Here is a 13,410-nt window from a genome sequence, read left to right as displayed (position 1 = left end):
GGGTTGGGAAACACTGCCTTAGAGATTTGTGGGAAGCCAACACAGTTTTCATAGTTCCAGAGCAGTTTCTCAAGGGGTTAAGGTCCTGCATAGCCACAATGAATGGGTGTCCACATAGCTATTCTGTGTCACCCTCTCAGTATCTATTCGGAAGACAGATTGTTGCATTGAGGTGCAGAACCTTTGGCAGTTTGAAAACCTGAGAATATATCTGAGACATAATTAGCATGTACAACGTAAAGTTCTCCTTGAGAACAAGGTTAAGATGGAGGGAGGAGAGTCTCAATAATGCGGGAAGGGAGTGTCTGTTGCCAACGTAACTTCAGAGTAAATAGAAGATTTAAGCACCAAGACAGTCTGGCATCCTTCATGAGCACTAATTTAACTTTAAAGATTTGAGGGGAAATAAATTCAAAAATGTCTCCAGAATTCATTTTGGGTCCACCTTTTGATATCTCTCTGTTATATTGTGCATGCTAATGAAGCTTTGCTCCAATGTCAGACAAGCTTCACTTTCTCTCAGCTTGTTCATTCCCTGGAAATCATTAATTAGCTAGCACTTTTTATCTGCAGTCACAGAGAAATCGGAGAATGGAATCTCTTGTCTATCCACCCCCCCAAAAAAAAGAAGTATTCTAATTATAACTCCAAACTTTTCATCTTCTCCCTTTAAAAAGCACTTGCTGACAAAATGTCACATATATTTTGCCAAAATTTCACTGATGTCAGATTCATGAAATGCAATGTAAATGAACCAGATTATGCAGAGATTTTCCATAAGATAATCTAAATTCAGGATATATATATATATTCATAAAATTAACCTTATGGTGGTCACTTGACCAATGTTGTGGACTATAAAACTGCTTGATATGGTGCTGATGATGAAACCCTGGATTTTGCATGGAAACTGCTATTACCTAAAGATTCGCAAAAGAAGAGTCAAGTGAAGTATTTGTTTTTACATCAAACCCTTCTGACAATTTGATTCATACAGGCATGGATGGGATTGTCTCATTGCATAGTCGCAACCACTCCATTGCATTAGAAGGTAGTTAGGAAGTAGTGACTTGCCCAATGAATCCAAGGTCACAAAAACAGCTGATATGCTGATAAAACTAGACCAGGTCATTTCATTGAGAACAGTGTTTCTAAAATTATTTGCCAGTGGGCAGGGAGGAACCCTGCACTTTCAAAGCTAGTGTATCAAAAGGAAAGCTTGAATCCTTTTCTCTGGAATCAAGTTTTCCAGGTGTAATGGCATTCAGTCATGTCACCACCTCTGATCTGATGCAATGATGTGTAGATCTGCCTCTTCTCAAATTGCATTTGAGACACTCATTTCAAACTTTCTTGGCAAATGGCTGGGAAAAACAGATCCCTAGGTACTAAACTGGATCATAACATTTTGGCACATGTGCATTCTCCACAGTGTGGGTGCCAGTTCATGGTCTGAACAATTATGCAGTGCTCCTGCTTCAGCTGCGGTACTATTGAGGGCAAGGAGGACATGAGTAGCTGATTCAGTGGCCAGGCAACTGTTCTAGTGGTGGACATCTTCCCAACAATGCACACCCATCCTTTCCCCCAATTGGAAGAAGAGTCTGATTCAGTGCCAAGTTCAGGACTGGCACCATTGGGCAACTACTCAGATCCCAGCAGGAGGCTTACGGCCACATCCCAGAACCCTCTGCTTCTTCTGCGAGCAGTTCCAAAAGCAAGGGAAAATAATAGCAGTCTCCACTCAAATTGCTTTCTTCTTCTGAGCAGTGATGCAGGTTGTGTCCACAGGGAGATGGCAAGTGGGGAGGAGGAGGAGAGGGCCTATTCACTCTTTCCCAGAGTTGGTTTTAGGGTGATGTTGTCGGTACGGTGGCGCTGGGCAGAACACTGCAAAGGACACCACAGTGATGCTGCAGAACGGACTGTGAGAGGTGGTGGGCACCACCAAATGTTAGCGTTCCAAAAGGTGCTGCTGAAATTTGAGAGCCCAAAGTCTGCCACTGCTTTGCCTAGTGACAAGATGGTGCCCTCTCACCATTTCATATACAGAAGCACGACAGTGGAAAATCTCTTTCCAATATGTGAGAGCCAACTGGCTAATTAGGACAGGCCTTGTGCATGGACAACTCTGTCATCTGACAGAGGGGAATGGCTCAGGAGGAAGAACCGGGGTGTATCTGAGCTGCATGTTTAACTCTGCCTAACGGTTGGGCTAGCCCTACCAGTCTAAACCCAGCGTTCCAGTTCTTCAAGGGAAATCAGTATTCAAGAAAAGCCTTCCAGTGCACATGTAAAATCCTATCCTCGGTTGCGTGATCACCCAGTCCTCATCAAATTGGCTAGATGAGTGTGTGTGTGTTTGTGTTTAATACAAATTTGCCCTCCCCATCTAGAGTCACTAGTTGTTATACATGACTACTTGTCCATGGCAAAAGCAGGATAGAGACCCAACACTTAACCCACTACATCCGGGACTCTAAACTCCCACCCAACCCATGGTCAACAGTCAGGTGTATCCCAACATTTTGGAGTGGCACATGTTAGCCACTCCTGTGCGACACCATAAAGCAAGCAATATGTATCTTGGAATATGTCATTATTGTATGTGCTTTGGTACCTAGGATATTGCTGCCATTACATAAATGGCAAATGGTGCTTGCTATGCTATCCCACTTTTCACAGTGTGACTTTCTGACACCTAACACATTGTTGTGTCATCATGTTATTGACTTTGTTCCCCCCCCTATGTTGTCTTACAGCCACTGGACTATGAGAATCGAAGGCTATATACTTTGAAAGTAGAGGCAGAGAATCTATATGTCGACCCACGATTTTATTACCTCGGACCTTTCAAAGATACAACCACTGTGAAAATATCAGTGGAAGATGTGGACGAGCCTCCCATTTTCAGCAGATCCTCTTACCTTTTTGAGATCCATGAAGATATTGAGGTGGGCACAATCATAGGCACTGTGATGGCCCGAGATCCAGATTCTGCTGCAGGTCCTATCAGGTAAAGGCCAGAATCAAAAACCCTAGATTGATAACATCTTTATATCTAGTTATTTCAGCTGATATTGTTACTCTGACTGGCGAGATGCATAGAAATGTAGGCATGAGGTACTTGATAAAGAGGAATATCTAAGGTATTCTATCCTGGACTGAGTGATACTGTATTCTTGAAGAAGATTGTTTTGATCATGTAGAATGACATTCTCAGAAGCCTATCAGGCCAGAGTATGAAACTTCAAGGCAATGTTGTGACTTTCTGTCTCTCATTTCTGTCTCTGCTCTGATACGATTAGGGACAGATACTTACTTTTGGCCAAAAAACTAGTCTATAGGTATATATCTCACTCACTACACAAGACAAAACAACATTGTGTCATCCCCCCCAAGCTTATTTTGTAGAGCCAAAATGTTACCCCAAAAAAACTAAACTTGAAACGCAGAATTTTGAAATTGACTATGCAACTTTAAATCTAAAATTGACATTCAAATGTTTTGACAAACATCAAATATGAAATCTCAAAATGGGTGAGTTAGAATGTCCCTTTCGCAGTGGGAGCAAACAATGAAATCTTTCATTATTTGCCATTTTTTACTAATTGGAAAACCATAGTTAACAGCTTCAGGACATGCTAGGTTTTCAACCAAACCACTGTATATTGTCCTGGCTTATTCTGAAGCTGTTACCAGGCAACTACAGTTAATGGAAGAGTTGCTGGTTTATTCATTCCATTCCTCAAGTAAAAGCAGGAGCAAAGACCCATAAGCACAACTAATCAATTCACTGATATTTCAGCTTATTAAGCAGATATGCTTCTCCAAACTCAACTTATGCCATAGCATATCAATTTCCAAATGCAGTCCAAGACTTAAGTATAGCATACCATCTACTGCCAAATATTGTTGTAATTATTGAAAACACATCTCAAAATCAATTGTTAGATATCATTTTGCAGCTATTACATATTCAATGAATGTTCAGAGAACAATGGAGCATTATCATGAATATTTGGTTCAGCTCTATGGATTTGTTTTGTTTTCAGAAGCATGTTATTTTACTTCTCCTCCTCAACTGTTTATATGTGATATTTATACAACCAAGAAGTAACGAGAACTCTGGTTTGGCTTCTTCATCAATTTCAGTCATATTTGACAATAGCATAAGCCAAACATGAGCTGAAAAGGAAGGTTAGCTGGCCATGCCAAGACCTGAAGCTCTGTATTGGTATAAGCTCCTCTCTCATCCTGTTCTATTGTTTCCATTATATGACAGCTTTATTAATGTATGTCCATGCAGTTTGGTTATTTATTGGAATGACAATAGGAATTTCAGCAACAGTTAATGAAAGATGTGAATGTATGGCAGAAAAAATGGGCAAACAAGTACTGGCAAATGTATTCAGCAAGCTTGGATATGGCATCAGAAAACCAGTTAATATTTCTATAGGATATATTACCTGATGTTTTTCCTAGGAAATAAAAGAAAAGATACATCTTTCCTCAAATCCAGCTATCCAGAGTCACTATTTAGGAATCCACAAGAAGAAATAATTTCTAAGTTGTGATTCAAGGACCTGCCACCCACATGGGGATAAGAAAGACACATGGACACAGTATATTAGGTTAATGAGCTAAAAAAAGGTCACAACTTTATTGATTACAGCATGTGAGAGGTATTGGCTTAGGCATTGGATAAAATAACAGAGCGTGACTCCACCCCCTCAGGGAGTGGTGAGTCTAACAAGGGTTAACCACCAGTGGGAGGAGCCTGTTTATGCAAATACAACTGAAAGCTCCCCCTGATGTCAGCGGGGGTCGTGCCATGGCCCTAGCCACCAGCAAGGGCATCAGACAGGATCCACGACCACCGGATTCCTTTACCGGAATACCCATAAAGTAGAGGGGAAGGCGGTGGCCACACCCTGCCCTCCAATACACAAACATATTCCAATGCCTAACCGCCTATACCTAAAAGTTGTGACGATTTGCTATGAGGTAGGCGAAAAACCAAGTGGATGATGCCAATTTGCCAGTTCAACCCAGAGGGGACAAAGCAACAGAAACCCACAGAAAATGCAAGGCAACCGCCGCCCCCCAAGCCAGTCTCCAAACCTCACGGTCTCCAAACTGCTGATGATTCCGCTTCCCTTGAGGCACTCCACTCAGAAATCTGCTGCCAAGACAAAATGCTTGAGCCCCTGCTTCCCTGCAGGATTGGCTCCTCCTGGCTCTCGCTGGCCACACTCCCAAACCAGCCGAAAAACAACAAGCTCCTCCAGAGGTCTTGATCCGATGAAAACCAGCAGCGGAATGAAAGGAAAGTGCTGCCGTGGCCACATGTGAGCAGCAAAACCCCGCCCCCAAACCTCCACCTGATTGGTTGGCTGCCTGGGGACATGGCACAGCAGCCAGGCCAGGCCAGCTGGGCAGGGGCTGGAACGCCCCCTGCCAACGCGGGAAACGGCTCCTGCTCACAACTCCTCCCCTCTGTACGGAGGAGAGGCTTAATGGCAGGCACCAAGAAACCAAAAAAAGAAAAAAATCACTGCAGTTTTGAAAGGTGCAGTCTCCCATCTTGATTTAAAATGGCAGTCAATTTCCCACCAAACATAGACAAACACTTGCTCCGTAATCTCTGGAGCTATTGTGCAAAACTTTGTTATGTTATCTTAAGAGCTGTCCTACTGCATAGAGAACAAAGTGAAAAACAACTTTCATATCATAGCGGGTTCCCTGATTTCATGCACATCCAGGACTGTGGTTCAGCAGGACAAATCCTCCAATGGAGGAGGTTGCATGTTGACAGCTTTGCGCTTTTATTATATAGTAAGGTAGGTCTTCGCATCCAAAGAATTTAACAGTAATTATTCCCTGCCAACACACCCCTTACCCCTACCCAACACAATCCGGCCATGCCAAAATAAATAGTGGTTTGTGAGAAGATAATGAAGAGGAAACATTGACACTGATGTCAGTTGCAATCCATTGTTCAGTATGGCCAAATCACCTGTTTTCTGTGAAATAAGCTGCAGGTGAATAATTAACTAGAACTATTGATAGTAATGGACGGGGGAAAAACTGTCCCTACAATTTTTGCAATTTTCCATGAAATTATCTGGGGTTTGAGGAAGGAGCAGCAGGGTTACACTGTACCATTCTAATTAAATATTTTTGGACCACAGAGATAATAGAGCTAATAAAGGTAAATGACTGTATTTATCTTGTTCAGTTCACAGGGAAAGAAAAGTTACCTTTTTGCTTATTAAAGCACAGTTTTTGGTTCTTACAGTTCTACCTTTTAACAGAATGCAGAAAACACTTGATGCAGCAACACTGTACATATAAAAAAACAGAGATTAACTATGAATTTTCCTCAGTGATGATTATATATATTTGTGCTAACACAAGTCTTTGGCACACAGGCTTGCACACATCTTTTCTGCCTCGGCAAATGGAGCAATAATTCTTTTTCATACTGACAATGCTGCCGCCTTCTTTGGGTTGCTTTCTTCATGGAAGTGCAACTCTGAGGCATCGATACTCTGAACATTTTTTTGGACCTTTATTAGAAAGGCCAACATCAAGAATAGAGAAAGACCTCCATCTTAAAAGCACATGCACAGCCCAGAACCCAAAGTTGCACATGCTATATGGAACTGAGTTTCTGTTGTTTAGGGCAAACAGGGATCTGTCACCAAAAGAGAAGAGAATGAAAGGGAGCAAAGATTAAGAAAGCAAATAACATTGAGGACAAAGCTGGGAGGAAATTATCATAGTCAGTATAAGAGATGAGGAGGAAGAGAGAGCAAAGACAGACATATCACTGAAGTAGAAGTTGAAGCAGGTTTTATACCACCACCGGTGTGAGCCCAGCATTACAATTTACGTATCACATGTCAACGAGCTGGATACTTTTTCAGCAAAGGGAACATAGACTCAGTAACATTTCAGAGGCATTTCTGATGGCCGCCTGTGGGGCTGCTCCGTTCCTCATGGTTCTTCTGCTTCATGCATGAGAATAGTCAAGTGGGAATTGGAAGTGCTTCTGTATCATCGAGTCCATGATCCATCATGCAAAATGGCTTCAGGAACTGTCATGGGGGAGGGGTGCAGAGAGCTTTTCATGATTTCTTAAGAATCTTGGGAAGAGATAGGTCTGAATAGAATTTGGATCGGGAGCTTCCCGGTGGCTCCATGACTCTAGTGATGCAACATCTGTCTGAACACTGAATTGGAATGGCTGTTTCTTATAGGAAGATGAAAGTGTTCAGTTGGCAAATCTTTCTCTACTTGATCCAATTTAGGTTTTCTTTGGATCGCCACACTGACCTTGACCGAATCTTCAACATACATTCTGGAAATGGATCTATTTATACTTCCAAGATGCTTGACCGAGAAATATCACAGTGGCACAATCTTAGTGTGATAGCAGCTGAAATCAGTAAGCTCATTGCTATTGACGCAAGTGTTTTCTTCATGTTTGCATGAGAAGAGAATATTGTGCAAAATAATTTTTCTTTGGATTTATGTGGAAGACCCAGTACCTCATGTGATGTTAAGCTTCAGTATGTGGGAGCTGCTGCAGTGTCTGTTCCTTCAGGACACTGGTAGACCCACACTGGAGAAGTCCATGTAGGTAGGCTCTTAGGAGCTTCTCGCCATGTCAGAATTGTTTCTGTTTAGGGGAGGGTCAATGCTGGTCTGGGAAGGAGCTATGGTGTAGGGGGCCCCCCATACCTTTTGTGTGAGCAGAGTAGCGTGACAGGAGCATGGATTGCAGCAGATCCCACATCCTACAGATGCTGTCAGAGGGTCCCCTAAGGGTGAGACTCTCCCTCAAAAAGTATGAGTAACACATTAAAGGACCTCCTAGTTTAGTCATCTATAATTCTGTGTGTTGAAGTTGTGGCATCGAAGATTCTGCCTTAGCTGGTAGAAATTCATATAGTGAAACTGCTGGGTCGCCCCCCCCCCCATTTTTGTTCTTAAAGTGCCATGTATCCATGGCCTCCTAGTTTAGTTCTGATAGCAAAGAGAATCTATTTTTTTAAAAGATTACTGATTTCCCCCCTGCTTTGACAGATAACCCCAAAGAGATGACTCGCGTTTCTGTTTACGTTCGGATATTGGATGTGAACGACAACGCACCACAGTTTGCTGTGTTTTATGATACTTTTGTGTGTGAAAATGCGAGAGCGGGCCAAGTAAGTCAATTTATGGAAATGTTTAAAGCTATTTGGTTCTGTTATGGGAACAGGCACCAAGTCATTCATTTACAATAATGTGTCTATTCCTTAAGAGTGAAAGATTGCTTTTGAGAGCATTTTGGGGAACTTAACATGAAAAGGGGGGAAATGGCTGCCAGCAAATCAGACTCCAGCCTTGTACAGCAATGCTTCCCAGCTACATCAACATGTAAATTACCAAATGACTTTCTTGCAGATCCACAAAAGGAAGCTTTGTGCTCGGAAGACATCAAGCTCCTTTCTCCCTCCCCCCACCCCCCAAAAGAAAACAGTTTCTCTTCAGTTGTTTTCTCGGATTTGCCCTTAAAAAAACCACCCTCTTAATTGCATTCAGTGCCGCCTTCATGGAGGAAAGCGTTATATGTTACAAACAGTAATTTGTAATCATTTTTTAAGCATCCTTTGCTACATAACTCAATTGCGCTTTGACTTGACATGGATAGTGTTCTAAAACATCACTGTCAGCCTTCTATTTTTATGCAAATGCCGGTTTTTATCTCAAAAGGCTTTCTGTGGGCAAATCACACAACAGCATAAAAAGTTGTTTGCATCAGAAGGACAAACATTTGTTTTGCTTTGCCTCTTTAGGAGATGCTTTGAACTGTACTCGGATCAATGTGAAATGACTTTGCCGTCAAGAGCAGCAAAGTACCGGCCATTAGGGCTTCTTGCAACTCACAATTGTGCCTCCTGAGGAGAAAGAAAATGGGAAGAGTGAGAGAACAGGGGCACCTTAACTCTTTCACTTCCTGCTGTTTGTCTGCTCAAATCACTCCTCCCCCCAAACCGCTTTCCCACTTTTGTGGGGGTGATGGAGGGGCACACAGTCTCACCTTTAGGGAGGAGGATTTTTTAAAAGGTTTGCCAGAATTGGCAGGGAGAATAATGTGACATTGCTTCTATTATGTTTCGTGTCAGAGGGGAGCAGAGGAGTATCTAAGGGAAGCTTTTGTGCTCCATCCTTCCACAGGGTTTACTTCTATCGGAGGCTGAGCCAGAGTTTTCTACTCAGAAAGGGTGAGGGGGAATTTGACAAACTTCTCCCTCGACTCACCATTTTCATTTATGCTGCCAGGCACTTTCTGTCAGCAGCTAAGGCATGCACTGGAATATCATTAGCCGGCCACCCACTCCCCATGCAGACAGAGCAGCAGGCAGGTTGGGGACAGGAAAAAAAAAATGGTCCCACACTCTCTGTCCTCGGGGTGATTTAGCAGCACCCTGAAGCCAGAAAGAGCAACCATCTCCCTTTTTACTCAACCCGGAGTCAGCACACCAATGAGAAAGCTTCAGGTGGTGCTTCAGGTGGTGGAAGCATGTGGCATTGTCCCACCTGTATCATCACTGGTGCTGCTGGTGGAACACCCACTTCTCACTGGTGAGAAGGAGCATCCGTGTGCACAGTTTTGCTGCTCATCTTTCCCCCTGCCCCTGGGTGGAGAAGACAAGAGGCAATGTTTTGAGGGACGCCTCAGCTCTTGCCAAGTTTGGCTAGAGTGGGGGCACTCCCCGGCAATGGTGGAAATAGGGGATGGGGCACAATGGCAGGGGCTGGCAGAGAGCAGCACTTTCTCATTTCACCTCAGATGGTGTAAAGGGACACATCACCCCTGAGTTCACCTGTAGAGAGAACAGACTGCATCCCCCAGCTATCAACATCTTGGGTAGCACTTTGGATTCCTTTAGCCCAGCCTTTCTCAACCTGGGGGTCCCCAGATGTTGTTGGACTACAACTCCCATCACCCCCAGCTAGCAAGGCCAGAGCTCAGGGATGATGGAAGTTGTAATCCAACAACATCTGGGGACCCACAGGTTGAGAACCGCTGCTTTAGCTAAACCCCAATATAAGCTCTCAGATATAGGGTGACAAATAGAGTAAGATTTAGATGTATTTACATTACTTCCCATGTCACATTTGAGGTCTTAAGTTTATGCCATGCCTGTTGAATTTGATACACATGACCAGGCTACAAAACAAATTGCAAGTCACATACCTGTGCGGGGCAGAAAAAAGCTTTTTGATTTTTCTGGTTTACAACTAATTTTCAACAGATTTCATATTTTGAACTGAACAAAGGCTAAAGAGTCTGTAGCATTTGACTGTGTCCACAACTGCATTCTTCCCAAATGGATAAATAGGCAAAGACATTTTAATTTCCTCTTCCATATTGATTTAGTTGGGAGTTATGCATTTATTTATTACTTTTCTATTCTGTCTTGCCTCTAAGGAGCACAAAGTGGCACACATTATTCTCCTTCTCTTCATTTTATCTTCACAGCAATCCTATGTGCTAAATTAGGCTGAAAGACAGCTATTGGCCCAATATCACCCACTGAGTTCCATTGCTGGGGTTGCAAAAAGGCCAGAAACTTTTGCTTCTGATTTGAGTTAACCATGGTTTATAATTATGTATGAACCGGAAACTGTGGTTAGCTGAACCTCAAGTATGATATAGGGGGACAAACCAGAACTGTAAACCAATGTTTAAAGTTGGCTTGTTTCCCTAATTCACAATTAAGATTAATTGCAGTTTGTTTAGGTTCTGACATAACAAAATCATTTGAATAGAACGTTCAACCATGGTTTATTATTATGTGACTAAGGCTTGATTTCATTTACTCTCGCTTTCCCTATCCTTTTTCAAAGCAGCCGCAAGGAGGAGAGAGGAAATTTTCATTTTACCGCCATTTAGTGTTACATGTGAAGCCTAAACTGTGATTAATCTCAGCTTATGGCTCGTTGAAACAGGTTGGCTTCATAAATCACAGTTTGAAGTTGGTTTGTTTCAGTAAATCATAGTTAAGATAAATCTGAAGTTGATTTGCATAAAGATGAATCATGGTAGCCAAAGTCCTTCCCTTAGGCATTCCTACTACATTTTCCCATCTGTTTTCTTGTGCAGAGGAGTTGAAAGGCATAACATTGTGGGAGATGGGGCAAGGATAAACTATCCAAACGTGTCTTACGTGTTCCTACTGCAGGAAGATAGATTAAAGATTGCCTATATCTCCTTTTGGAAGAAAGCAGCTCAAGTGAATAATAGTGTGTTGGGGGGGGGGCCACAAAGGATATGGGGCAAAATGCAAAGTTTTCTGAAGCCAGATTTGGCCCCTGAGCCTCCAGTTGCCTACTAAAGCTCTGGGGAATAAAAAGAAACCAAGTAAACAATGTAATGTGCATTTGACTTTACTGTGTTGTTTGGGGTGGATAAATGTTACGTACCATGCAAACACAGAAACATATTTTGAAAGCGTCCTTCAAGGCCACTTGTACTTCTCAGAGCAATCAGACAACCTTCTTACAAATGTCAACTTGTTTTTCCTTGCCCTTCTCTGCAGCTAATACAAACCATAAGTGCAGTTGACAAAGATGATCCCCTCGGAGGACAAAAGTTTTTCTTCAGTTTAGCTGCTGTTAATCCAAATTTCACAGTCCAGGACAATGAAGGTATAATGAATAAGACATCTGGGGATCTGAGAGGAGTGATTCTTTGCACACATTTCTGCAGTATTCCCATTTTTGTGTAGTTGGGTAACTGGATTCAGAAGCACGGCATAGAAATAAAGACACGTTTCAACTCATTTTCAAAGGACGAATAGGCACTATTCTGGCCCACTGAACCACTGAACAGTGCTCTAGAACAAAACCTATCCCATCATTTCAAGTTGCCGTAGATTAGCTCCAGATAAACTCTTATTTCCCATTCCGCAGTGATTTTTGTAGTAGCAAAATGGTGGGCTGGTCCACCTACTCAAGCATTTAATTTCCAACAGTGTCCAGCTGGCTGCCTCTGAGACACCCTGGGTTTAAACCACTGAGCCTCTTGGGCTTGCCAATCAGAAGGTCAGTGGTTTGAATTCCCTGCAATGGGTGAGCTCCCATTACTCTGTCCCAACTCCTGACAACCCAGCAGTTTGAAAGCACTTCAGTGCAAGTAGATAAATACATAGGTACTACTGCAGTGGGAAGGTAAACAGCATTTCCGTGTGCTCTGGTTTCCATCATGGTGTCCTGTTGCGTCAGAAGCAGTTTAGTCATGCTGGCCACATGACCCGGAAAGCTGCCTGTGGACAAATGCTGGCTTCCCTTGGCCTGAATGCAACATGAACGCTACAACTCCATAGTCGCCTTTGACTGGACTTAACCGTTCAGGGGTCCTTTACCTTTACTTTATTTTTTGTTTTCTGAGACACCCACAAGCAGGGTATGACGGCAGAGTCCTACCTAGTATGTGATCAGTGAATGTATACTGTTCTTGCTTGCGATTAATCATCATATATAATAGTCAGTGAAAAATCCATCCCCCAGCAACACATCAGCCACCATTTTTTTCAGAGATGAGAGACCCAATAATGGATATCTGTCATCTACCTAGCTTAATCCAGAAAACGTTCAGTTACTAGTGTGCACCTTCAATCATTCAGATAGTCTATGGGGTTAGCTAGAAATTTCTTGGGGTTTTCATTGCGTTTTGTCTATGATGCATTGATTATGGAGTCATATCCCATGTCCCACACCACTCAATTCCTGTTAGGGGACAAAACAACAACAACAACAAAATTGCTCATTAAGGAAACAAACCGGTTCTTTTGAGTGAAGGGGAAATGGAGGGGAACATTCATGGCCTTGAATATTATTCATGCTAGCTCGCATTATTAACGGCAAACTTGTGGGGGTTTTGTTCTTCATTTAAAACACAATGGCAAGGGGAAATGTCAATAAATGTGGAACTGTGGCTTTGGGTCAGAAGGCTGCGCACACAAGATAGCCGACTGCTTGCTTCAGGGGAAATATTTAATGGGAAGTCTGTTCAAGTTTTCTTAATGTAACACTGAGTGCATGGCTCTGTGGTTTTGTTGTAATGTGTACATTGTTTGTGGCTAACTGGTCTAGATAACACTGCCCGGATTTTGACGAGGAGGAATGGCTTTAGCCGGCATGAAATCAGTACTTACCTTCTGCCAGTGGTGATATCCGACAATGACTACCCCATCCAAAGCAGCACTGGCACACTGACTATTCGGGTGTGTGCCTGCGACAGCCGGGGAAACATGCAGTCTTGCAATGCTGAAGCTTTGCTCCTTCCAGCAGGTCTTAGCACAGGAGCACTCATTGCCATTCTGCTCTGCATCGTGATTCTCCTGGGTAAGT

The 13,410-nt window shown here is 42.8% G+C and overlaps 1 protein-coding gene and 1 long non-coding RNA gene across 9 annotated transcripts in view; one reads left to right on the top strand and one right to left on the bottom strand.

The window, feature by feature from the left end:
- Positions 1-13,410, bottom strand: part of LOC308593934 — a 373,867-nt gene that overhangs the window by 245,809 nt on the left and 114,648 nt on the right. The gene's annotated exons all lie outside the window — the stretch shown is intronic.
- LOC308593732 (cadherin-10) overlaps positions 1-13,410 on the top strand; it is a 419,208-nt gene that overhangs the window by 400,655 nt on the left and 5,143 nt on the right. For 7 of the 8 annotated variants that reach the window (XM_081206334.1, XM_081206330.1, XM_081206331.1 and 4 more), the window contains exons 7-11: positions 2,763-3,016; positions 7,317-7,453; positions 8,095-8,216; positions 11,598-11,706; positions 13,153-13,404. In XM_081206334.1, the coding sequence (XP_081062460.1) occupies positions 2,763-3,016; positions 7,317-7,453; positions 8,095-8,216; positions 11,598-11,706; positions 13,153-13,404 (874 nt within the window). Of the gene's footprint in view, positions 1-2,762; positions 3,017-7,316; positions 7,454-8,094; positions 8,217-11,597; positions 11,786-11,817; positions 12,789-13,152; positions 13,405-13,410 lie in introns of those variants that run through there. The other variant, XM_081206336.1, reaches the window with a different exon arrangement.

The sequence above is a fragment of the Podarcis bocagei genome, assembly GCF_964188305.1.
Source record: "Podarcis bocagei genome assembly, chromosome: 8".
In the NCBI taxonomy this organism is placed as follows: Eukaryota; Metazoa; Chordata; class Lepidosauria; order Squamata; family Lacertidae; genus Podarcis; species Podarcis bocagei.
Note: the sequence above shows the minus strand (reverse complement) of the source record. Positions and strands in the feature narration are given on the sequence as shown.